At 44.9% G+C, this 26,202-nt stretch overlaps 2 protein-coding genes across 6 annotated transcripts in view; both read right to left on the reverse strand.

The window, feature by feature from the left end:
• The window catches only part of Agbl4 (ATP/GTP binding protein like 4), a 1,113,017-nt gene that overhangs the window by 167,729 nt on the left and 919,086 nt on the right, over positions 1–26,202 (reverse strand). The gene's annotated exons all lie outside the window — the stretch shown is intronic.
• Positions 23,135–26,202, reverse strand: part of Bend5 (BEN domain containing 5) — a 47,227-nt gene continuing 44,159 nt past the window's right edge. For all 3 annotated transcript variants that reach the window (XM_028786985.1, XM_028786965.1, XM_028786974.1), the window contains exon 6: positions 23,135–23,668. In XM_028786985.1, coding sequence (XP_028642818.1) covers positions 23,511–23,668 — 158 coding nt within the window. In that variant the 3' untranslated portion in view covers positions 23,135–23,510. The remainder of the gene's footprint in view (positions 23,669–26,202) is intronic.

A 26,202-nucleotide genomic window follows, 5' to 3' on the forward strand; every position in this document is an offset into this window, starting at 1 on the left:
CCTGTCATATATGGGCACCTGAGTTTTAGCCAGTCAAAAGAAATGAATGTAACACCACATACACACACACACACACACACACACACACACTACCCTGACCATCGTTACAGTTCATGTCTATATCCTGTTTCTTTTCCTTTCAGATTCCTCTAATACTGCCACAAAATCTACATTCTGTCCTACTTGCTTTGGCCCATCTGATAAAGACCATGTAGTCAGTTAAGCTGGACATTCCTCCCAGCTGCCTGAAAAGGCTTTCTGCCAGGTGAGCAACTCTGTCTGGAGGCTTCTGGTGCCCTATCAATAAGCCAGATGCTGTGGACCGACATGACTAGGAGATACGCCACTCTGGTTTCGTGAACTTGAGTAAAGCTCATATCTGGAAAAGGAAGCCTTGCTGTCAGCATGATGACTAACTAGCTGGGGTAAAGGTAGAACAATGGATCTGCTTGAGTGAAGGACTGTTTGTGTCAAATGAGTGATTTCTGGAGGAAGGAGAAAGCAAGCCAGTGTGGCCTACTGTACGTTTGAATGCTTGTGTTCCCCAAATGCATACAGTTGAAACAATCAATGGGGATACTATTAGACTATTTTTAGAAAGTCACCAGGGCCCACCCTCATGAATAGTACCATGTACTAGTACCATGTACAAGAGGCCTATAGGAGCTCTCTGAGAACATACAAATCGCATCATGCTTGAGGAAGGGGCTTTCACCTGCACCAATGACTAACACCTTCATCCTGGACTTCTCAAGCTCCAAAACTGAGGCATTTCTGTTTGTTTGTTTGTTTGTTTGTTTGTTTTAATTACCCTGTGTAAGGTATTCTGTTACAGCAGCCTGAAGGGATAAGTAAGGCATAGACTGTAAGTGAGCCAGAACACCATGCATAAAGATTTCTGTAGATTCGATGGGGAGATGAGGAAGGGGTGAGGTCATACAAAGAGAACCACAGTGAGCAAGGGGCCAGGCAGTTACAGGGATGCTAATTGTACCAGGAGGATGTGAGGTACTGTTTGTGGAGGGTTTTCTCCATGTTCTCATGTTGTTCAGCAGCAATCCATCTGCCATGTTCTCAACCTGCTGCAGGTCACCACCCCTTTGGGAAATGAATAACCCTCTCACAGGGGTCACCTAAGACCATTGGAAAACATAGATATTTAGATTTTCATATTAAGATACATAACACTAACAAAATTACAGTTAAGGAGTAGCAACAAAAGTAATTTTATGGTTGGAGATCACCACAACATGAGGAACTGAATTAAAGAGTCACAGTATTAGGAAGGTTGAGAAGCACTAACTTACAGTAAATTGCTGAAGGAACCTGTGCGAAGTCACACAGGTGTGCGGGATTCCCTCTTGGACCTAGGACCTCTTCTCCTCTCTAGCTAGTACTCAGTAGTCTGCAGATTCTCGTCCTTTGCCTAGTTTTAAATTTCAATGCCTGGGGTGTACAGATCAAGTCCTAAGCTCTTATCTCAAGATCCCCAGACATAATTACAATGCCAGCTTTTTCCCGTCACATGTCTGGCACCTAAACCTGCCATTGAGAGTCTCCAGTCTGACCTCCCAAATCTTCCTCATCCAGTCACAATGGCAGTTCCAGCTTCCCAGATGCTCATTCTAAAACTTTGGGACCACCTGGTCCTGACTTCTCCTTCCCTCTCTTCTTTGTCTTCATCCAATCCACTGACAGACACCTCTTCCTGTAAAGTAGGTCTCCAGCTTAAGTCTACCTGCACCTATGGTCCTCCACTGAGCATTCCTAGGCTTCCTCTCGCTTCCATGTTTGCCTCCATGTTAACATTCCACAGTAACTGGAATGATTTTTCGTAAGACATAAGTTAGGCCATGTCTTTTCCTTGCTTGAAAACCTTCATGGCTTCCCATTTCACTTGACTTGAGTGGCAAATCCTCATGCCCTCACCTGCAGCCTGGCCAACTGCTCTTCACTCTCCCCATGGCCATTTTGCCTTGTGTTGCTTCACACATCTCTGGCCAGCAAAATCCCTCATGGTTTCAGACCTTCCATCAGTTGTGGTAGAAATGGCCTGACAGGGTGCTGTGCTAGCTTTCAGCTTTTTCTGTGTCCACCCCTAGTTATTTTTCTTCTTCTTGGGCCCTCACCTATGGTGTGGTGCCTTCTACATCCACAGTAGGTCTTCCCAGGTTAGTTTATTCTCTCTGTAAACACTCTCACAGACATACTCAGAGATGTGCTGTACTAACGTCCTAGCTTCTTTTTAATCCAATTGAGCTGACAAAGATGAATCCTCACACATTGGAATTACCTCCTGAAAGCACATGCCAAGTGGGAAGTGTTGTAAGTTCAAATGCATTTACTGCACCTGACCTGCTGGACATTCTTGGCTAAACCTGGACTACTTAAACATGTGAAGTATAGTATGTCAGCCTACATCTGCACAAAGCCATATAGCACAAGCCTATTTTATAATGAAGTATTGATGAGCTCATGTGATTTCAGTGGATAACCATGTCCAGGCTGCTGACAACACAGTACTATGTGATTAACTAAGCTATAGTTCATTTTTTTCTGCCCAGCTTTCGGAGAAACTAACATATTGCGATATGGCACCAGCTTGAGAAAGATCAAAACTCCAAATCTGCAGCAGTTTCTGCTAAATGCATATTACTCCCACACATAAACACAGACTATTTTAAGTGATTAAAACTGTTTAATCACAAGGCTATGATTGCCTATTGGTCTATTTGTCCCTTAGAATTCGTTTCTCTTACTTCACTAGAGAATGAACTCCATACAGAGAGGAATTCTGACTCTCATGTGCTCAAACATCCATATTCAAAATAAGCCAGGGACAACAAAGGAGCTCGGTAAGTTTGTGTTAAATTAATGACTGTATCTGTGGATAAAAGAGCAACAGGTGTGTAAGCGAGGTAACAGTCCCTAGGTTCTCCCATCACTGACTCCAGGGATGTTACTTAAATTGGTTCCTTTTGATAGCCATGAGGAAAATGTCAGGGGAAATTGTGCCCACTGGAAGCAGTCACACTCCATAGCACCAGGCTGAACCATCTGCATTACACACTTGTCAGAGAGCTGCAGCCGTATGCTCATTTCCTGAGGTTCCTGAGAGAAGTGGCCCAGCTAGAAGGAGTTCTCCTCTCCCAGCCTCTCATTCCTTCTCACCCTGAATTACTCCTGGCCTGATAAGAAGTAACTGGCATTGGGCAGATGTGGGAGGCACCAGGAGCTCCAGTGAGAGGTGACCAGTAGTGCCACTTCCTTAGAAGAGAGACTGGCCATTAAGACGGTCATGAACTCAAGCCAATCCACATACACTTGGGTATCATGTTCTTGAAAGCATTTCTGGGCAAGCACCCAGTGCTCTAGTATAAAATATATTCTTTTAATGATCAAAGTGCAGGTGACAAAGGTGACTGTGAATCCCCTTTGTTCAGTATGTGTCCAGTTATTGATGTCATCTCAAAGGTCCACGATCTGTCTATCTGAGGATGGGAAGTGTTTTCCCACAGCTGCTTCTGGGATCTGGGAGACTGTGTGAAGAGTTAGCAATAGCTTGGCATCTCAATACACAGCTGGAGTTTATGTGAAGGATATGCCAGGCTACCCATCTATCTCTTGCATGCCTGGCCAGGGGTCAGCTCTGTTGTTCCATTTTGAGTTTGGGGCTTCTTTTTTGGACCTTGTAATTACTTCTGTGGCCTGGGAGAAAGGGTCAGGGAAGGAAATACACGCTAGTGGGACACTTAATATAATTATTTTCCACATCTTTTCCTATTGCATGCCAGCTCAACCAGTATTGTCATAGATGTAGAATCTGAGATTTGGAAAGTGGTTTTCCCAGACCCCTAGATAAAGCACACACATCTGTGTTCTTTCACAGCTGAATCTAGCATGTGATAAGAAACTGCCTGGCTCCCTGGCTGTCTGAAACCCACACCTAGCCAACGCTATAAACCTTCTGCCCAGCCTCCCATCCAAGACACCTGGATGTCTGGGGTAGGATGCTAACATCCAGGGACAAGGCTATACGAGCTCTAGAGGTAGGCCTGGAGGATGTTTCCGTGAGGTACTTAGATGGGCCAGTTACTGTGAGTGGGAGGAATGGATGGATTAGGAGGAGCCATGTGATTCTGAGATAAGATAAAAGGCAGAGGACACTGTACACACAGAAGGTTCAGGGTGTAGCGATGTTGACATAACACTTGTGGGGGGAGGTTCAGAAAGGATTCTTTTCTAATAGAGAAAATGCTTTAGTCTGCCAGCAATGAGACCCAGTGAAATCCACTTGGCTGGGGTCAAGCTTACTTCCCTTTTTGCAATAGATTGTGTATACTTCAGTGTATGTGTGTTTGTGGCGGGGGAATGAAGGAACAAAGCTTCCAAACTAAAACAAAATATCATGGCATCCAAGAGGCAAAAACCACTAGCAACAACAAAGGAAATAAGCCCTCTTATCCTAGTAACCTTTCCCCATTGGTCATGTCCCTCTGCTTCCTTCTGCCTCCTACCTGGGTCCCATCTGGAGGCAGCTGCTCCAGGTTCTGCAACAAACTCAGGTTCTCAAAACTGCAGAACAAGGTAACAAGGGAAAAAGGCTGTCTCCACCCAGGTTTTATCCCTCAAGGCCAGAGGTCTGTGGGAGGGAAGAAGGGAAGGGTAACATATTACCTGAGCACCAAGGCCAAGGCCTGGCTGTGCTCAACTCTCCTCACTGATTGCCAAGTGACTTCAGGGAGCACATGCTTCTCTCTGGCTTCAAGTATTGTCACCAAAATAAAAGGTGTCTTGGTGTGCTTTGTGTTCATAGAACCAAATCGGACGAGCAATGCATTAAAAAAAAAATGACATCTGGAGGCTGGAAAGTCTAAGAGCACAGCACCAGGTGGCTGGTGAGGCTCTTCCTGCTTCCCTGAAATATGGCAGATAGATCCAATGGGGAGACAGAACTGCTTCATCACATGGATGAACTCATCATTGGTCAGGTCTCTGCCCTTTAGAAGCCATTGTCCCATTATGAGGCCCCAAGACCTCTCCCAATCCCCCATGCCCCCTAAAGACTTCACCTTCAAATCTATTAATGTACACATTTGGAAATGACATTTCTAGCCCAGAAACCTTAAATGAACATATCACAGCTGCAGCAAGGAGCTTGTATATGGTTGCCCTTCCTCTCGGCAGTGACAACTGCTAGGCTGTAGTTGACTCTTTGGACTTACCTACAGATGCTACCCCAAGCCAGCTTGACTTCTACTTTCCCCTTCTCCCACTTCTCCAGGATTCCATACAATGCCTATTCTGTAGCAGGCCATGTGACTACAAAGCCAGATAAAGTTCCTATGGGTTTTCAAAGGCGTCTGCGTATGCTATAAGAAAAGCAAGCCTAGAAGAGGCTCCCAGGATTGTGTATGTGCGCCTTTCATGACTGTGTGTATGCAATAGATGTTCAACACATCGATGGGATGAACAGAACACTGGGAAGCACCCATAAGGTAATTGAGAAGGATGCTATTTCTTTTAATCCCCCGAGTATTGTTACCTTTCAGTTTATCATTTTCAAATTAAAAAGCAATGGTAATGATTAGCCCCATAGTGAACACTTGCTCCCTGCCAGGCATTCTTCTAAGACCTTCAAAGGATAACCAGATTAGCTCCTGCAACAAAGCAGTTCCTATCAGGAAGCCTGAGACAGAGAGGAAGAACCAGAAGCACTGAGATTAAATAACCTGCCAATGTGGCATAAAGCCTCAGGAGGGAATCCAGAGTTCAAGTCCCCGAGGCAGCTGGCTGGGAGGCTGCTCCTTCATTTCCTCCACATGAGTCCTCTAAGCATCAAGGGAACTGAAGAAAAGAAGCCTACCTACCTGGATGCAGTAGGGGCAGTTGGCTGCTTCATGTCAAGGGGAGGGTACCGAAGAATTCCCTGAGAATCAGCTACTCTATGCCTGGCTCTGAACCCTAAATTCTCCCAGAGAAGACTTGCTACCATAGCTGACAATGCCACCAAAGGGGACCCTGGATGAAACAGAGAAAGCCACACCAACAAGGCCTGAGGGTGGGGACTACCTGTGGCTACCCTGGAAAGTGCAAGAGCAGAAGTGAAGATGGTGTTACAGCGGGGAGGGTGGGCATGAGAGAGGAGGCTGGCAGGTGAGCAGCTGCCAGGTACACAGAGAAGAGCCAGCCAAAAGCAGAGGCTGCAGTGAGCCTGTTTGTGTGTGTGTGTGTGTGTGTGTGTTTCCAGAAACAGAGATTAATCAGATTGGGTTTAAGTATTAAACTCCTATAGTTCCATCCGCTCGCCTTCCTCTGCTCCCCTCTTTTAATATGGAGGCAAGGAATCTGGAGCCTTCCCTAGATTCTGCCCCAGGTAGATTCAAACACGAGGAAGGCAGTTTCTCTCAATTCTCATGACAACTTTGACATAACTGGACAACAACAACAACAACGAGGCAATAATGACACAAAGCTGATGATCAAGAGATGTCCACAGCTCACCACTTCTGGTCTGCCCATAGAGCCGCTGTGCATATTCTAATACCCAGCGCTGAGGTCACCCCCTCAATGACAGCTTCCCCAAAGAACAGCCTCTCAGAATATCCCATCTCTCCTTTCTGGGTCATGCTCCACTCCTAGCACTGAGTATCACTGGCTGCCCTCACAGCTCACCTCCACCTGAAGGTCATTCAAGGGCTCCACCATATCTCCATATCTCAGGGTCTGACTGGTGCCTAGCCCATGGCCAATGTCTGTGTAGTCTACTCCTGGGGAAGAACAAGTTTAGCAAAAAGCAGGCATCAGCAAAGTAAGGGAGGTGAGGTCTCCAGAGTAGCTCAGGTGACATTGCAGAAATTTGCCCAAGGGCAATGTTGGCTTCTTAGGTCCTTGAGGGTGAGCCTGTAAATTCCCATGTTGTGAGTCAGTGAGTCCCTGGGCTCTTTACCTTGCCAGGGGAGCCATTTCCTATAGTGTTAAAGGCAGCCTGTCTGCTTACAGCCCTGGAGATAAGCACTGGGCATGGCTGTATCGGCAAGGATCTCATTTGACAACCTACCTGCCCCCACTAATTAAGAGCTGCACACAGCCCATGAATGGGCTGATCCTAACAGCTGCTTCCTCTGGGGGTGGGGTGAGGAAGCACTGGCGCTCACTATGTTGTCTGGGCCTGGTATGGAACTAGCCCCCTCGCCCCTGCCCAGCTCCAAAGACAGCCTTTCCCTTGCCTGAAATCACATGGGCCCTCTGTTTCTCTCCTCCCTGCTCTTATTCCTCACCCTCCCACAGTTTCTCAGAAAGTCCTTACTTCCTGTTGCCAGAATGCCTGAAACAGCCCAACAATGTCCAGTCAGTCCTCCACAATATACCCAGAAGCGCTTTCAAATGATGCTTCCAGCTCCTTGCTAAATACCCTCCTGTGTTCCCAAGGCTCCTGAGCCCTGGTCATCCTCTCTCTCTCTCTCTCTCTCTCTCTCTCTCTCTCTCTCTCTCTCTCCATCACAGTCACCCTGGCCTCTTCTTGGTGCTCTCCTGTCTCTCCTTCTTCTCTTTGAATCCTGAGAGCTCCTGTCTAATTCAAGGTCCTCCTCTCAAACAGAAAGGCATCTACTACCTTCCTCAAGGTTCTTACAGAGGCGCCAGCTCCCATCAGCTCTCCAGATTCCCTGTCTTTTCCCTTCCCTCCCCTGTCCCTTCACTTCTAACACTTGTGGTGTATGTGTATCATGTGACAGACACATTGTTTATCATACGCATCTTCATTGTTCCCTCAGAAACTCAGTTTGGTCCATTCTAGCCTGCTGGTTCCACTGTTAGCTGCTCTTCATCCGCCCCAGGGAAGAATCCTTAAGAGTCCTTTCTCCAAGGTTCAATCCCTTTCTCAGCAAAAGAAAACAAAAGAAAAAGTTTGATTTCTAATTGTCAAGGTTACTGTGACCTCACCATTGTCACCTCCACTACCGCCATCATCTTGATAATAATGTGGCACACTAATCACATAGCAGGTGGCCCGAGAGACTGAAGGATTTCCTCTGCATCGGATCCAGCACCCGGGGAGCACTCTGTCACAGCTGGCATCACCAGGACAGTCATGTCTGGCCCGGCGGAAGCATACGAGACAGGAATATGCCAGGCACGTTCTGGGGACAGCTCACAGACAAGCTTGGCTGGAGCTCAGGGCTTGTGTTTAATAAAAGATTAATGAAATTGTCAAATTGACCTTGTCAGTGTCTGCTCAATCCAATTACGTGGCTGTGGCCCTCATGAATGGGGTTAAAACAGGAGCACACATGAAAGGCATCAAGACAGCAGCCCCAGGGGAGGTGGCAGCACCCTGGAAGCCCTGAAGGGAAGACAGTCCCACCCCAGCTCCCTGGCCCCATCTGAGTCTGCTGGCAGTGCTTGATGAGTGGTGTCCTGTGACTGGGAATCTGCAGCTGAGCACTGACTCCCACTGATGCCCTTGTTCCAGGTTCTGTGCTGGGCCAAGGACCACAGTGAGCAAGGTGGACTGTCCTTCAGGAGTTCTTGTCTTGGTCTGGTAGGCAGGACAGTTGCGAAACCAAACAGAAACTTAAGCATGATGGGACATGACTTATCCCAGCACTCAGGAAGCAGAGGCAGGCAGATCTCTGCTAGTTCCAGGCCAGTCAGGGCTACATGGTAAGACCCTGTCTCCAACAAAACAATCAGACAAACAAACAACAGCAACAAAACATAAATGGAATTCACCAAAGTGAGCAGTGATAGTTCCACAAGTTTCCAGAGAAGGCACACTTGGGTCAGCCTGGGACTCAGGGTTTCCAGACAGGGTGTTTCCCACAGTGGGAATACTCGTGTAAGGACACTCGAGGAGGGCAAGCAACTCTCGGAGGCAGCCAGGCTGCAAACAGGAGGACTGTGGAAGAATATTAGAATGTTCTGGACAGCAGCTGGGGCTTTGGGGGATTCATTCATCCTCGAAAGGTTGGAGATAGTGAGGGTTGGCGGGGTCCTAGTGTGAGCAGAGCAGCCCCAGGCTCTGCTTAAAAGAGGCTGGAGCCTAAGGGGCCTGGGATGAGAGACACCTGAGTTCTGCAAGGACAAGGTTTTTCTAGAGACCAAGCTCAGGTAGTCTGCATATGAGCTAGATCAAGGGGACACTGGAGGGCTCCCTAGCATCAGGAGCCTCAACCATGTCAAGGGTTTGTGGAAATGTGAGCTGTAAGACCCTGTGCCCCTCCTAACTTAGGGCCTGCCTGGGTGGCAGTATTTCCTGGGATCTGAGCAGCCTCTTCAGTCCACCAAGCTTGCTTGGGTCCCTGCACAACTGGCTGCTTAGCTCAGCATGTCAGGACAGATGCCATTGCCATGCCTGGATCACAGCTGAGCAACAGGGGGGAGGAGTGCTGAGGTCCCATTCCTGGTGGTACGGGAGCCTGGCCTATTTACTCAGAAATAAACACTGATGCCTCTTCCATTATCACAGGACTCTCCTTAAAAGGATGGAGGTGAGAGCCAGACATCTTGGTATCAGCAGTAAGACAGTAGATGCTGGGACCTCTTCCTCCGTAAGCCATTACTTGCTTAGAGCACCTGTCAGCTTCATTTCTGATTCTGTAAACATGAGACCTGCATCTGGATGGATGGTTTCAAACAATGGAATTCATGCTCAGGCAAAGAGTCCTGGAACACAAGTCCTGATGCACGGCCCTCTACAGTGTCCCAGGGACAGGTCCCTAGCACGCTCCCTGGCCAGCAATATCCCTGTCTCCTGACTCTGCCAAGTCAGAATCAGTAGAATCCCTTTGTGCCTCTCCTCTAGTCAGAAAATTACCTCAGATTGGCCCTGCCTTGGTTCCAGGATTCTCTGTTTCTCTCACTAGCCTCCTGTTTTCCTTCACTGCAGCCTCACCCTATCTTCCATTACCAAGGCTCCACCACAGTGGCCTTCCCTTTTAGCTATGGGCCTCCATGTTCAAATCCCCATGATTCTCTGCTAACATCTCTTAGCCAAGTCCAGCTCCTAAGGTGGTCACTGCAGCCCTAACTTGGTTCACCTCTGCAGCTTGGCCTCTTAGCTGCTCCTGCCTCCACACTGGGCTTCTTGCAGGGCTGAAGGAGCAGTGAGCTACACAGTCATTTCACCTTTTATCTCACCTTTGAACCTCTGGGTGGGGACATTCCGACAGTGCTCTGAAAGGACTTTGTTTTCTTACATTTCAGCTGGGGAGCTGAGGTTAAAAAAAGGAAATGGGTGTGGGGACAGCTCGTGGACATTTCTAGGAAAAATTCGTGGCCCTGGGTCTTCCCCCTCCCTCTTCTCTTTGTCTGTACCACCAGTACTTATCGTTGGTCCAGAGGAATCACCCAGAACTGGCCAGTGCCCCTCCTCAGGACACTCTAAAAGAACTATTAATCGTTCTCATATCCCCTTGGGCTTGATGCAGCTGCAACTCCAAACTTGAGATGCTAAGGTATGCTAATATTTCTAGATCTACCCATCACCTCATTCATTCATTCACTCATTCATTCATTTCATCCACTCATTCATTGGCTCTTTGAAGAGACAGAGGCCAGGCTCCAGACTCTGCTTTTGTGGCCTGCCTGCCCCGTGCTGTAGGAGCTAATGGGACGGAGGAAGGAGCTCTGCCTGCTTTACCTCATTATCCAAGTGCTGGCTAGGCACTGGGCCCAGAATGGCTTTGGGTGAGTATTTGCTGAGTGAATAAACATTTGAGATCATTTTATTGAAATGCTTCAGAGTAAATTTGGAGACAGGCATTCCTCTACTCAAGAGTAATTTAATAACCACAAATGCCTTTAACGCAGTGGGGAGAAAGAAGGGGAAGGTGTGTGTTTCCCTTATTGCTGCTGTTAAAATAAATGGCATTTTTAATAAAGTGTCCCCATACAGCATATAGAATATGGCCACGTGACAGAAGAAATATCTGGTGAAATTATGCGCAGCAAAGCAGCCTTTTTTCTGGTCTTTTGGTTATTAAATTTAATCACCTTTGAGCTGAATCCATACTGTCTTTTTTTTTAATCCTAGAGGCAGGTACACTTTTGATTAAAATGTGGGCCCCAAAGCACTTTAGCAGAGGAAGGCTAAGCTAAGTCCCCAGAGGAATTGTGGCAGAGCAGGCCAACAGGATGACAGGGCCAAGGCAACAGCCACAATTTGCTTCTTACTTGATGGATGTGTTTATACCCATCCTGGGCACACAGCAGTCATAGGGTCCATTGAAATCTTGCAATTAAGGGAAAGTCTAATTAGAGACTACACATTCAAAATACAAAGGAAGCTCCTAACGGCAGTTTCTCTAGCTGCCTCTGCCACTCTTCTGGATCGAAAGGTGGGGAATCAATGTATCCCGTTGCCACCATGGTTTCTGGGTGCAGACTTGCCTTTGAAGTCTATGGATACAGCTCAGCCCACCAGATCAACACAATCAGATTTGCTCCTGGCTCTGCTCATTGGAGCTTTACTTCCATCTTTATATCAGGAGTAAAGGCAATCTCAGAGAATCAGATACAGACATGAAGGACTCAGTTCAAAGATGTCCTTAGTCAAGTTAGGTCACTTACACTGCATTTGCACTTGGCCTCAGCCAACCAGGTGAGAAAGCCCAGTTCAGGGTGTATGGCTAGCAAAGGAGCCAGTGAGGAGAGAAAGTGGGACAGGGGAGGCCTCTGGTCCCTGCAGCACTCTTTGTGCCCAGGACTGAGGACTAGGTTTCAAAGAACTCTCTCCTAAGCATCTGAAAATACATTTGACAATGGATTTATGTGTCCCAGGTGAGATGAATAGTTCTTGCTCAAGCCAAGCAGCCTTTTAAGCCTAGGTGCTGGAAGGTGAGAGAGGAGGTTCAGAGGGTGACTGGTGCACCCTTAGGGCTTTGACTCTGCCATTCAAAGCTCCTGAGCTCAATCTAGGGTCAGGAGATGAATTAGGAGCTGTTTCTGCTCTTGTAGGTGCAAAAGTCTGAGTCAGAAAGGGAAAAGCACAGAAGGGGATAGCAACTGTTTATAGTCCTTTGGTACTTCACAGTTGTCAAATGCTGTCATCTAGTCCTCCCTAGAGCCCTTGAATGAGGAGGAAGCAGTCATCAAACTGAAGCTGAGCTCCAGGCCTGGTTTGCACCTCAGGTACACAGAGGGGTAGGAGTGTGGAGTACGGTACTTGTGTGGAGTGCAGCACTTGGAGTGGATCGGGTGGCTTGTTCCTTCTTTCTACTTTGTGTGTATTTGCTTTAAATTGCTGAAAAATTACAGTTTTTTTTTTCTGTCTTCTCTCTGCCGCCCATTAAGGACTGACCCTAAATCAGCATGAGGAAGCAGGTGAATTTGTGGCCAGCCTGGTCTACACAGGAAAAGAAGGAGTTTAAGATGGCTATGAGCATGTTTGGAGTCCAGTCAGGGAAGAGGACACTTCTTTGACTCTGTTGTTCATAACAGCAGAACTATGGTACGGACAGCTGGCTCATCGAGCTGATTGCTAGCTGGACGGAGGCTATGCTGAGGGAAACGGTGAACTGGTACGCTGAAGATTGGATTTGAATCCTTGCCTTCTTATTTATTACCTGTCTGACCCTGAGACAGGGAGGAAAGTGTCCTACTTATCTGAACTACTGTGCTTTTATCAGAATAAATAGATAATAATGTCCAATCTGAAATAATCATTATTATCAAACACACGGAATCTTAGCTGTGCCTCATAAGAAACATGATGAACTAAACGAATGAATCCCTGACCCTGCTCTGGAGAAAGGGGACAGAGGAGGTCTTGGCATGCTCCTGTTGGCTATTCTTTTCACTAAAGACAATGAAAGAGAAAGAAAAGAAAGGAAAAGAAAGGAAAGGAAAGGGAAAAAAGGAGGTAGACAGGCAGACAGGCATCTCAGAAGCATAATTTAAAACTCAGGTAGTCCAGTCCATCAAATCAAATCATTCTGTGGTTGTATTTGTTTGCTTTTGCTCTGGAAAGGTTGGCTCTATTTGGTCCTGGACTGTCTTAGTTAGGGTTACTATTGTTATTATCAAACACCACGACCAAAGTAACTTCAAGGAAGAAAGGGTTTATTTGGCTTACACATCCACATTGTAGCCTGGCATTAGAGGAATCCAGGCCAAGAACACATGCAGGGTAGAAATCTGGAGACAGAATCTGATGCATAGAACATGGAGAGATGCTGCTTACTGGCTTGTTCCCACCACTTATTCAGCCTGCTTTTTTTATACAACACAGGACCATCAGCCCAGGGATGGCACCACCCACAATGGGCTGTGCCCTCCCCATCAATCACTAATTAAGAAAATGCCTTACAGCCGTATTTTTTCAATTAAGTTCCCTTCTTTCAAATAACTCTAGCTTGTGTCAAATTGACATAGACTAGTCAGCACACAGCTAAGTTCTCTGAAGGGTAGAAACACTCCAAACCCCTTACCTGCCTCCTGAGGAAGCCACAGTCTTGGCCACACAAGTGTTAAATTTCTTCCTTTCTCAGAGATTGCAGCCAATGAGGCTTTCTGCTTAAATGGCCTAGAACCATTCCCAAATCTCCTTAACTCAGAAAAGTACGAGTCAGCAAAATGAAAATAACTTAAACGGCTCATTGGAAAATGAGCTACAGTCTCCCCCTCAGCTGAGGGCCTCTCTGAGTCCAGACTAGGGGCTTCCTGCTAGTTCAGTAAGGCAAATACGCATTAAAGGCTTAAATTGGCTTCCTAATGGGAGCTGGAGGACCCTTTGGATTCCCTGTGGAGTGCTCTGTGGATCCCAGGATGCTTTTAGGGCTATCTCTGCCTTTAAAGGCTGGGACAGTCCTGTGTATTATAACCGAGGTTCATAGAAAGGAAGAGAAGCCAACAGGTAGCATGTGCTGCTCCCAGCTAAGAGCTTGGCATTCCCTGGTTCTGTTACTCCACAGGGAGGAGTGTAATTGATGAACACTCACCTGCCTGCCCTGTGTGCACAGTGCTTCAGGCAACATCCCTAAGTGTGGACTTTTTAGTCTTTCTACTGAAGCTAAGAAATCTGCTTCTTGTGACGGACAAATCTATGGTCCAGAGGGCTGACTGACCTAGCAAAAGTGCCACTAAGAAGCCCAGGAGAAGTTCATGCCCACCTTACAGCTCAGTTGTTTTGTGTATCCAAGAGTCATCCAGAAAGGGCCGTTTATAGAAGAGAATACTGAGTTCCAAATCAAAGAAATAACCTGCCCAAGGTCTCAGAGCTGCTGAGTGAGAGAGCCCAAAGTAAACACAAGCAAGAAGGATCAGAGACCTCAAACTCACCAGTTCAACCTCTTCCTTCTTTCTTGTCCTAATAAAGTCTACCAAACTTCGACCTGTGAGAACAAGACCAGGATAACAGAAGGGCATTTCTAACCCTCAAGGGTGTATGTCCTCAGCAGACAGAACTGTGTCAGTACTCAGTTTCTTATAGGCTTGCTTCTAGGGAGAGCTCAACTTCATCCCATAGAGTCTGTAAGACGACCAGGGAAACTGAATACAAACACATGCTACCCCACCTTAAATGGCTTATAGTTCAGCGAGAGAGATGGACACATAGTGACAGGGAGTTTGAGACTGGAACAGTGTTGGAGGAGGGGTCTTCAGTGCAGACTGAGAAGCCCCGCCCTCACAAGACCTCATGGTTGCCAAGCAGGGGCCACAGAGGACACAGATGAAAGACATAGTTTCTATGAACATGGAGAGCCAACCATCTTGTCAGAAAGTTCTGGGTTAAGACACTTCTGGAAGAGGCAGAGTGAAGACAGATACACATCAGTAGAGAAGAACAGTTCTTTGTTTGTTGAGGATATACATCTAGGGCGAGCAAGGTCGTGTGCTGCATACGGCTGAGTACCAGAGACACCACACCTCATAGGCCCTACCTGAGATCTTACCTTGGCTAGGTATTTTCACTAGGTATTCACTGAATCCTGTGAGCAGACCATCAGGTAAGGTGTGACTGGAGTTGCCCACAGAGGAGGAAACCCAAGTCAGGAAATTAGCATCACGGTGCAGAGCCTCAGAGTTAGAATAGACTCCCAGATAGCATGGTATCTGATGAGAGGAGGGGTCAGAGAAGGGAGAGCCATTTGGCATGGAATGGGAGGGGGAGCAGCTGCAACCCCCCACCCCAGCCAGCTTCTTCCAGGAGCTTCCTAGTCTACTTCATTTTGTGCGCCCAACAATTCTGCAGGTGGTGGGTGGTTATTAGGTTGTGTAATAACCTTCCTTTTATCTCAAAGAGATCCAGGGAGATCCAACACCTCTGGCCTTCACAGGCACTAGCACTCGTGTGCATGTGCCCCCACCTTCAAAAACACAAAATTACTTAAAAATAATTTTAAAATCCTTATAAATAATTTTAGAACTTTTGAAATAATTCAATTAGTGAGACAATTACAGGGGTCTCTAGTGGAGGACAATATTAACTTTAAATTACGATGAATAGCTTGGTAAGGATGCAAAGGGTCAGATTTATGCATCTTACAAAAGGAAGACGTTGAAACAGTATATCTATGTAGAACGCTAATTTGCCAAACTCTGAATATTCTGAATACAGGCAATACTCTTGGGAAGTGGCACATACATGTCTGCTTACTCTGCTTAAAATATGGCTGAGTCCTTTGGGAGACAACACAGTGACACATGGGGAGGAATTTAAAGATGCTTTTGTCTTTTAACCCAATTATTTCACTCCTTGGAATTTATTCTACAAAGAAAACAAAATTAGCAGAAGGGAAACAATCATAAAGGATGGCCTAGGCAGCAATTCCCAATAGCAAGAAGCCAGAGACCACAAACCAGACAATGAGTTAAGAAAGTAACATTGGCCCAGGGCCAGGAAGGATAGTAAGATGGCAGCGATGCAAACCAGGCCACAGCACAGGCATGCTGGGGTAGTGGGGGTGGTGCTTGCATTTGTCAGAAGAGCACGGAAGCAGAAGCATCATGAGGGGAAAGGGTGATGGTGAACTTGGGTTTGGCTCTTGGGATTATGGCTGCGTTTTCTTTTTAGGTTTTGGCTCTCCTTAGAGTTTTCTTTCGTAACTTAAACAAAACTGGAAAAGAAGACCTCAGCCAGATGGAATGTTGGACTGCCACCAACAACATGAAATGTGATGGGGATGAATGCAAAATCCTGCGTTTCATTTAAGAAATATATTCCAAAAATCCACATGACTTGGAGTAGGAGTGGGACTGAAGGGCTGTTATGATAAAAGGGCCAGAATAAGGGAACGAAAGGACTCCACATTTACCAGAGGTGGGACTGGCTGGCGGGTACAATAGCAGGTCAGTGTAACTACCATACTGACAGTGTAAGGGGCACAGGGATAGGCTAGGAGACTTGAAGGAAACTTACCCAGCTTCCTCTAAGAGTAAATACATATTGAAGTCGAGACTGTATCCACTGGGAGTTGCTCTGGCTTCAAAACGCACACTGTTCCTGACGCAGCATGGACAACCACAGGGACAAGGACAGTGGCTCAAAACAAGGAGGAGGATTGGGTGATGTCTCCAAACACATTCTGAATCTCACCTATTCTGGAAGTTCTCAGCCTCGCCCAGTAAGAGGCAATTTTATTGCTAAAGATGTTGATTCAAATTCTCAGAATTAGAGGAGATGACTCCCTGTGAGTCGGATGCTTCCAAGAGCTCAGAATCCATCCCTGAGTCCTGTCTTTGGAAATGTGTCTTGAAAGAGCAGCCATAGTGCTCAGAGTTCTAATGAACCAGGATGATGCAAAAGTAAAAGTTTTCCTCACACTATCCTTGACACAATCCTGTGAGGCAGATATGCCCATTTCCAAAAGAGAACACTGAAGTGTTCTGGTCAGATTTTTATAAACTTGTCACGAGCTAGGATTATCAGGAAGGACGGAACCTCAATTGAGAAAATGCTTCCATCGGATTGGCCTATATGCAAATCTATAGGGTATTTCCTTGATTAACGATTGATATGGGAGAACACAGCCCATTGTGGGCTGTGCCATTCCTCAGGGGAGGTGGTTCTGGTTTTTTTATATATATAAACTTTATAGAAATTATACATATATATATATATATATATATATATATATGTATAAAGTTAGGGTAAGCAAACTAGGGAGATTGAGCCAGTAAGCAGCATGGCTCTGGCTTTCTGCCATTATAGTCTATAAGCTGTAAGCTGAAAGAAACTCTTTTCTCTTCAAGTTGGTTTTGGTCAATGTTTTTTCACAGCAACAGAAACCAAACTGTAACAGAAACTAAGATAAGAACATGTTCAAGGACACATACTAAAAAGGCCAAGATTCAGTGATATAATACAGGATGTTCTAAACCCAGTGTCCCATTCTTACCATACAGTGAGACCTGGTAGAATAGCATCCGAACCATGGATTGACTGGTTAAATACGCCAGAGCAATAATGTCATATCCAACACTGCAAAGAACCATCAGTAGAAGCAGCATTTGTGACTATAGAGATGATTTGACACATTAGAAATCTCAGGGAAGTTTTAGCTCAACTGAGAAACATTTCAATGATGGATTCACATGAACTGTTGGGTTGAAAGATGGCTGTTAAGTCTGGGTATGGAGCCATGCTAAGTAGTATTATGGTACAGAGGACATCTAGAAGACATCTGTAAGATCATCTTTGACCTATAGGTTCCATGATCTTGTAAAGCTTCCTGGCAGACACTGGTCAATCCCTTCACAATAAAAGATGAGAGAAGTCTTTTGCTGTGTGTGTTTGTGGATACCAAAGCACACCTTTTATGACCACAGTAAACAAATGAGAAGACAAGAAAATAGAGTCTACTAAACATGGTCATGGTTTTTAAAAAGTTTTTCTTTTCTATAAAGAAGAAATAAATTTCTGGAGTGATTTCAGTCTCAATAATAAACATGAAAATATAATAAAACACAATTTTTTGCCAACTAAGTTGGGATAAAAAAATGTAAAAGTAGTTACACCCATTACAAGCATAAAGACTAATGTAATTAACATTCCTTTTGGCTGAGGAGAAACCACACTACAAAAACAAATGAAAGTTTAAAAGTAATGTCAATACAAACATTTCCATCAAATCTTATTTATAAATGATCTAAAATTCCAAGGAACGGGCCAGGAGACAGGGTCTGAGGTTGGTGGGTGGAGCTAGAAGTGTGGAATGAGTCAGCCTGCATCCCCGGTCCCAGCACATGCAGAATCTGCACTAGATATCCAAGGAGCCAAAACCAGATATCAAAGCTAGAAACTCAGCACAAGGGGGCAGCGAGTTAGAGACAGGAGAAGCACACTCTCAGGTAAGGGAATGAACAGGAGTTGGCAGAGGGCAGGAGATGATGAATCATAACAATAGCTTCGATGGTCATTTAGCCACTCATGCCGCAGCAGCACTTTAGTTAGCTCCACTGGCTTCCTAAAAGCCCAGGAAGTAGATACTGTTTACTCCACAATACAGTCAAGAAGCCAATGTTAAGAGGAAGTACCTGGCTTTCAGCATGGTAGTGAGTTGTAAAGCTGTGGTGTGAACTTGGATGCATCTGCTACCCCACTCAAGTTCCCTGTACCGCTGGGCTAGATGGGAACATGCAGTGAAGCCCTTGGTAGCCTGGACTATCTGGAGGTTAACCCCACTGTAAGAATTTGAGCAACTGACCAGATGGTTGACCCAGCTGCAGCTTTCTGTCCATCCACTTTATGTATGTTAGAGTTTTGAATGCCTGGGAACAACGTGGAAATGGCTTTGTTAAATGTGCAGGGTTAAGTACAAATCTGGTCCTGAGTGTAAAATACATCCTTGAACAAAGTTCACATCATAATATTTCCAGCAGTGCTGTTTGAAATGTTTTCCCTACTTTGAAAAGAACTATAAAGTTATTTTTATTTCTTTATAATTAAAAAAATTACAATGTAGAAATGCACCCAAGAAAAAAATCTAGGGCATGAGGGAAATAGTCTTCTTCACACATCCCTTTGGCCAGAAATACACTGAGTTCCACCTTCCTGTTTCTCTTGAAGGAATCTGGGACCATGACTTCTGGAGATTGACTCAGGTTCTGTCAACTCAGTATGGCCAATCCTGCCCAACAAAACACACTATCCTACCACAAGAAGCAAAGGAGCCCAACTGTAGATGCTAAGAAGAGATACAGGGGAGGTGATGGTGCACATTTTTAATACCAGCATTTCTGCCTTGAGTTCCAATCTTGTCATCCCAGGTGGATATCTGTGAGTTCGAGGCCAGCCTGGTCTATAGAGAGAGTTCCAGGACAGCCGTGGCTATTCAGAGAAACCCTGCCTAGAATACCCTCACCCCTTAAAAAAAAAAGGAAATAAAAACAAAGAAAAGAAAGAAAGAAAGAAAGAAAGAAAGAAAGAAAGAAAGAAAGAAAAAAGAAAGCTTAAAAGAGACCACTAGTTTCTAAACAGAAAGCCACCTTCAAAATCATCCCCAACCAAACAGAATTCTGGGAATGTGAACAATAATTCTAACCAAGATTCTAGGGAAGATCCCCAGTTCTTGGAGAAGAAACGTAGACACAATAGCAAGTATCTTCAGGTGATTTAAAGAGACCAAAAGAGGATTCTGTTTACTCAGAAAACACTCTTATTCCTTCTTTTGTGCATATACCTAATGAGTTCTAATAAACAGGTACTTTTTGAAAGTGTTGCTTGTGTTACAATATACATTCTTACTTTGTCCCAGGCTTATTGAATCAGGCTCTTCAGAGTCTAAGGAACTGTATTTTAAGTACCTTGGCATATTCTTAAGAGTCTCAGCTACACAGAAAACCTTCAAGCCTTACACAGGTGTTTAAATGAAATAAATTATTAGGATGTAATTATCTCTAATATCTTCTAGTGATTTTAATCAATAAGAATGAACACCATGGCTAACAGAGGGTGAACCATTCCTACACATACTCCAAGATTATATAGTTAGATTCAGAGCCATTGTAATGGTCCACTCATCTTCCAGGAAGACAATATATTTGATTTATTTATCTACTTATTTAGTGAGAGAAGAAAGGAGAGGGAACTTTGAGGAATTGGTTCTTTCCTTTGACCTTATTTGGGTTCAAAGCAGGATCCCTCTTGCTTTTGCTATTATGATGCCAACTTCAGGCCAGCTGACCCTAGAGTTTCGGGCTCACTCTCTCCCCTCCCCCTCCCATTTTTTCCTAGGAACCATATCTGCATCTGTTGGCAGCTCTACCTACTTAGGCAAGACATTACTCAACATTTTCTGAGTCCTTTTCATTCACGAGTGTTTAAGGCACCAGTAACATTCCAGGGACTCAACACTATCCCAGTCGTTCTAATGTACATGAAACCCTTGCTTCCCTCAGCCTTGCTCTGAAAAACATGCTTCTTTGTTGCATCCTCTTCTCATTTCCTTCTGCCTTATATGCTAAAGATGATTGCCCCCATGTGTGTGTGTGTATGTGTCAGAGAGATAAAGAGAGACAGAGACAGAGAGAGACAGAGAGACAAAGAGACAGAGATAGAGAGACAGAGAAGTTAGATGTTAGGTTGCTGTTGCTATGCTAAAACATTCTTACTAAAAGCAGTTTGTGTAGGCAGGGACTAATTTGATTCACAGGTCCATCATTAAGGAATGCCAAGGCAGGAACTCAAGGCAGAAGTCTGAATAAAGAAACTGAAGCAGGGACCATGAGGAATGTTGGAATGTTGCTTAGGGGCTCACTTCCAGACTCAGGTTCAGTTATACTTCTTACACAGTCCAGGGCCAGCCACCTAAAAATAGCATTGTCTGCAGAAGGCTGAGCCCACAACAATAAGTAATCAAAACAATGACCCACAGACATGCCAACAGGCCAATCTGTGGGAGGCGATTCCTCAGTTGAGGGTCCTTCTTCCCAAGTACTTCTAGGTTTGTGTCAAGTTTACAAAACCTATGACAACAGATGAAGGACTCATTTTGGGTTCATGATTGCAGATAGATTCTGTTCACTATAGTGGGGAAGGCATGAAAGAGGGGCTTATCGTGGGAGCATGTGGGTGGTAGAGGTTGTCACATGGTAGATAAGGAAGTTGAACACCCAGTAGGAACTGGGGGTTGGGTATAAGCTTCAAAGGCTTGCCTCCAATGACCAACCTCTACTATTTAGGCATCGTCTTAAGAAGTTCCCAGAGCCTTTCTGAACAGCACTATCAGCTAGAGATGAAGCATATCAGCCTGTGGGGAACAGATGGGAAGAGTGATTTACAAAACCCCTTTTCAGGTAGTATCCCCTCCACACAATTCTCAATTAGGGATCGTTATTAGAGTTCAGTAACACACACACATGGACACACACAGAGTAGTAAAACAAGGACTTGAACCCAGGTTCCAGTCTGTCACAGTTCTGTTGTCCCCAACATATGCATAAGTTACACAAAGGGCTCTATGTAGTCTCCCCCACTGAATTAACAAGCACCAGGGAGGCATCAGTGTAGTGGATTAGTCTTTGAGGAATGCATGGAGCCCATGGGTGTCCTCAAGCTTAGGGAGAAATGGGATGAGATCAACTGTGACACACTTTTGCTTCTCAGGCATTTTGAATCACTTAGGTCCCAGCTGCCTAATGACATAAAAGTAAACATATCTTTTATTTTGGATGTCTTTTTAAGTCAAGGTCTTCTGTAGCTCAAGCCGACCTCAAACTCACTCTGCTGGCTAGCATTTTTTTTTGTCAAATTGACACAAGCTACAGTCATCTGAGGAGAGGGATTGTCAACTGAGAAAATGCCTCCATCAGATTGCCCTGTAGGCAAGCCTGTGGGTTATTTTTGTGATTGATGATTCGTGTAGGAGGACTCAGCCCACTGTGGATGGAGCCACCCCAGGCAGGTAGTCCAGGACTATGTCATCTCCCAAGTACTGGGATGACAGGTGTGGGCCAGCATGCCTAGCTGAAATGTGAACATATCTTAACAAGAACTGGCTGAACACCAATCACAAACTTTCCTTACCTCAGGGAATGAGTTAATCCATTTCACATGTACACAAGTCCTGCTGTGTAACCAGTTTCTATCATTCCTCCATATTGCCTGATTTCCTCAATCTACTGATAAGGACTTTGAAAAGTTATGTCTTTGTATAAAGATCACACAGCGGCTTTACAGAGAATGGGGAAAACACTATACAAGAAAATTCTTGTCTATATATACCACGGTGAGCACACACTGGTTCATAATGGATTATTAAATTCATTATTATGTTACAAAGGATTATTGGATTTACTGAAATACAGGGTTCTCAGAGTGGCACCCTACTGCACCTATTCAACCTTGAGCTTTTGTTTATAGATCATCAAATTCAAAAAGTTTCAAGAACTATAGATCAAAGTTTCCCACCAGCATCTAAGAGTCCAACAATAAATAAAAGGTGGTTAACAATTGCTAACATTTATTGAGCTCTCTATATTTTTTATTTCTAATCCTTATAGCAACTCTGCGAGGCAGGTATTCTCATCTTATGGAACAGACAGAAGAGGTACAAGGAGGTTATGTTAATGCCAAAGCAAGCAGGAGAGCCAGGCTTAGAACCTACAAGCATTTGTCTAAAGCCCTTGCCCTTTCCAAAATGCCACACTTACTTTATTGGCATTGCATAAAGAAAAGTGAAAGTCTACAGGAAGATGGAAGGTGGTTTGCCCAAAACATGTGCCAGAGACTCCAAAGTTCCAGCAACCGAATAAAGAAGCAGATTAATGATTATACAACCTGAAAAATTATTTGAAACAAAAGAGAGAATGAGCAAACTGATAGCCACTGACATAGCCCATTTTTTGGAGGCAACTCTGTACCACAGCTTGCAACATTATCAGGCTTTCAGTTCCCATTTCTGTACAAAGATACGCTTGAATAAATCAGGGAAGCTTATTATTAGCATCTTCTAGATACTAATCACAGATCATCTTGGAAAAGCTGTGTGGTCCAAGACTTATCTATTTAAGTCATAGAGTGTGATATGATTTGAGACTGCTCTTCAGAGCTGTTACAGAAACCATGGCCGGTAAGGGATCTCTCTCCTTCACCCAAAGGTTTTTCCCTAGAGAAGGCTTTGCAGGCCACATGCAACACTAGTTACCTCTACCACACATTTAATATTATATAAAATAAATGAAAACAACTGTCTACGTCAAGAATTAATGGAATTTTATTATAGAACAAAATAGAGGAGAAGAGATAGATGTCCTCCGATGGTAAAAATAACAGTTTGTGTTGTGGTCCCGACAGGCTACTCTGATGTTTACAGCCCTGCAAAAGTGCTTTTTCCATTCCACAACAACGCTGGCGATGGCATGAGGCTCGTATGCTGAGTCTCAGCGAATCCATCTGCCTTCTTTGAAGTAGGAAGTCCAAGTTCAGAATAAGACACTGACCCCAGTGCCCTGAAGGCCCCTGCCCAGACACAGCCATGTCTGGTGTAGTCTATTTGGATGGCACCATCACCCGAAATGCATACACCACACAAGGAAAATGCAAAAGCCTTATGAAAAAAATTCAAAGTTTATTGCAAATTGTATTTTGCTTCCCTTCGTTCTTCATTTTTACAAGATTTGTTGATATCCATGATTTTCTCACAGATGTACTTGTTGACTTTGGAGAGTCTCTGTGCAATTTCCGTTTCATCCACCGTTTCTTGTGCTATTCTGTCATACAAACACTCTAGACAAAAGGAAGAGACAGGAAGGTCAAGGATTAATGATGAATTTGAGAACAAGTCTTTTAAGGAGAAGAAAGAGGATATGCCTCCTGACATACTTCCAAATAATGGTTCACATTATCTTACATGGTTATTTAACTAAAGTCCTACCATAAAGTATAGCTAAGCAATATAAATGTATACTTAAAAATAATGGTAAAAGCCAGGTGTGGTAGTCATTAATCCCAGGGCTCAGGAGACAAGGCAGTTGGATCTCTGTGAGTCGGGAGTTCAGCCTGGTCTACATATTGAGTTCAGGCCAGCCAGAGCTACATAGTGAGACCCTGTTTAAAATTATTGATGATGATAAGCCCACCACCCAGATTACCACATTCCTCTAAAACCCCCGGATGCTGAGCTCCCCATTTTACCCATCTTCATAGATGGTAACTACTCTCCTAGTTTTCCTTTTGCTTTTTAAAAATCTCTTAATGTTATCATGTGGGTATATGTCCCTAAACACTTTCTTTCCAGTTCTTGGCTTTTTAAAAAAAGTGTGCATCTGTCTATTGGTTTACTTGCTGATTTTACTCAGTGGGACACACAATATGGTAGTATACAGCTGCACATCACCCAGTGAAGGTCACCCACTTTCACTGATGAGAAGGACTCTACTGTATGACTTTATCCTATATTTAACTGTGCATCTGAATGTCCATGGATACTTGGTTTTACAATTGCCTACAGCCTTGCAATATTTGAGGGTATTTATCCAAGAAACTCTCTAGTTACCAGCACAGGCATGGCAATGCTGAACATTAAGGAGTATGCTACTTAGCGTTACTAGGTGATGCCCGGTACACTATGTTGTGCTGACTGCCATTCCAAGTGGTAATGCATACAGTAAGTACTGGTTGTCCTGTAACTTCAACAGCATTCCACACTATTGCATCCTTAAGACTTCTATGTTTGAAGGAGTCATTCAAACTAGTGACCACTAATGGGGCTTAGGACAGCTACTCTCTGAGAGATCTTATTATTTGCTATGGTGAGGCAGAGCCAGCCTGGACAAGGCCTGGCTAGAGCCTGATTTTTCAGTGGGTTTCCCAGCCTGGAGATTTGATACAAATTATTACCTTAGAAATTCCATATCATTCAGTAGGGCAACAAACTCTAAAGTAGTCTTTATAAAGATGCCAAGAAGTATGTGAGGTAAACATAAGTAAGCCCCTTTCAGTTAATAAAAAATATAATACCCATGTGGGATTGTTACAATTATTTTATATTTATGCTACTATTAATTTCCCAGAGCTTAGTGCAGTCAGTGATAAAGAAGCTTACATACATACATACATACATACATACATACATACATACATACATACGGGGCTGTGGAAATCCTGGGGTGTTTGGCCACGCCCCAGAACCCAGAGACCTAACATGCAGTGGGTCATGTAAGGCACAGGTTAGAGGGCGCGAAAGAGGTCTCCGCCTCAAGATTTACATATTACCTGAAGGCCCTAGCCCCTCCTTTTTCCCCTCTCCCCAATATAAGGGTGCCCCTCCTGGCATTTTGTGGGAGAGCACGCCATCCAGATACAACTAGATACAACTATCAACATGACCAATAAAATCTCCATGTCTTCAATTCCACGTGTAGCCTGGGACGCTGGACTCTCTTTGTGTGTGTGTGTGTGTGGGGAAGCCTTCCCGCCCTCCCTGCTGCAGCTGTCCGCGGGACACTCTCCCTGCTCCAGTGGTCCGCAGAGCACTCTCCCCTACAACAGCGGTCCCTCCTTCGCGGGCTGCCCCGGGGACTCAGGCACGCTGGGTCCCCGCTCTCCCTGTCCCAGCCGTCCACGGGGGATTCCCTCTCTCCTCTGCAACTGAGGTCCCCGGGACGGAGTCAGTCGAGGGGCACAGGCGCTGGAGAGATCAGCTGGGACCGCCTCTGTAGCGTGGCTCTAAGGACTGTCACAGCTGCGACCTGAGTGCGCAGCTGCACCTGCACCCGCGCCCCCGTGTGACTTTTGAACCACACAGACACACATAAAGACTACATAAATATACGTTGAATGAATGAATGAAAGGTTTTCCAGGGAAGTCTGAGAAGATATAAAACTTCTAGATATAACAAGTAGGGAGACAAGTCAGTTGGAAAAGTTCTTGCCTTAAATCAGGAAGACATGAGTCCTATCCCTAGAACTCATACAAAAATAGCCAGGCATGGTGGTGTATGCTTGTAATTCAAGCACTTGGGAGGTAGAGACAAGTGGATTCCTGGGGCTCATTGGCTAGCTAGCCCGGAATAATTGTTGATTCCCAGGCCAGTGAGGAGACCCATCTTAAAAAATAAGGTAAATGGCATCAGAGAAACAAGACTGATCTCTAGCCTATATGTGCACATATGCACACACACACACACACACACACACACACACACACACACACACACACAAGTCCACCCAAATATAACCTAGATATAAAGGGACTTGGTATGGGTAGGGTGTATGGCCATGGGTGATGCTACAACTTCTTTGGTCTTGAGTTTCCTCGT

This window comes from Grammomys surdaster, unplaced genomic scaffold (genome assembly GCF_004785775.1).
Source record: "Grammomys surdaster isolate TR1022 unplaced genomic scaffold, NIH_TR_1.0 100, whole genome shotgun sequence".
NCBI classification, from domain to species: Eukaryota; Metazoa; Chordata; class Mammalia; order Rodentia; family Muridae; genus Grammomys; species Grammomys surdaster.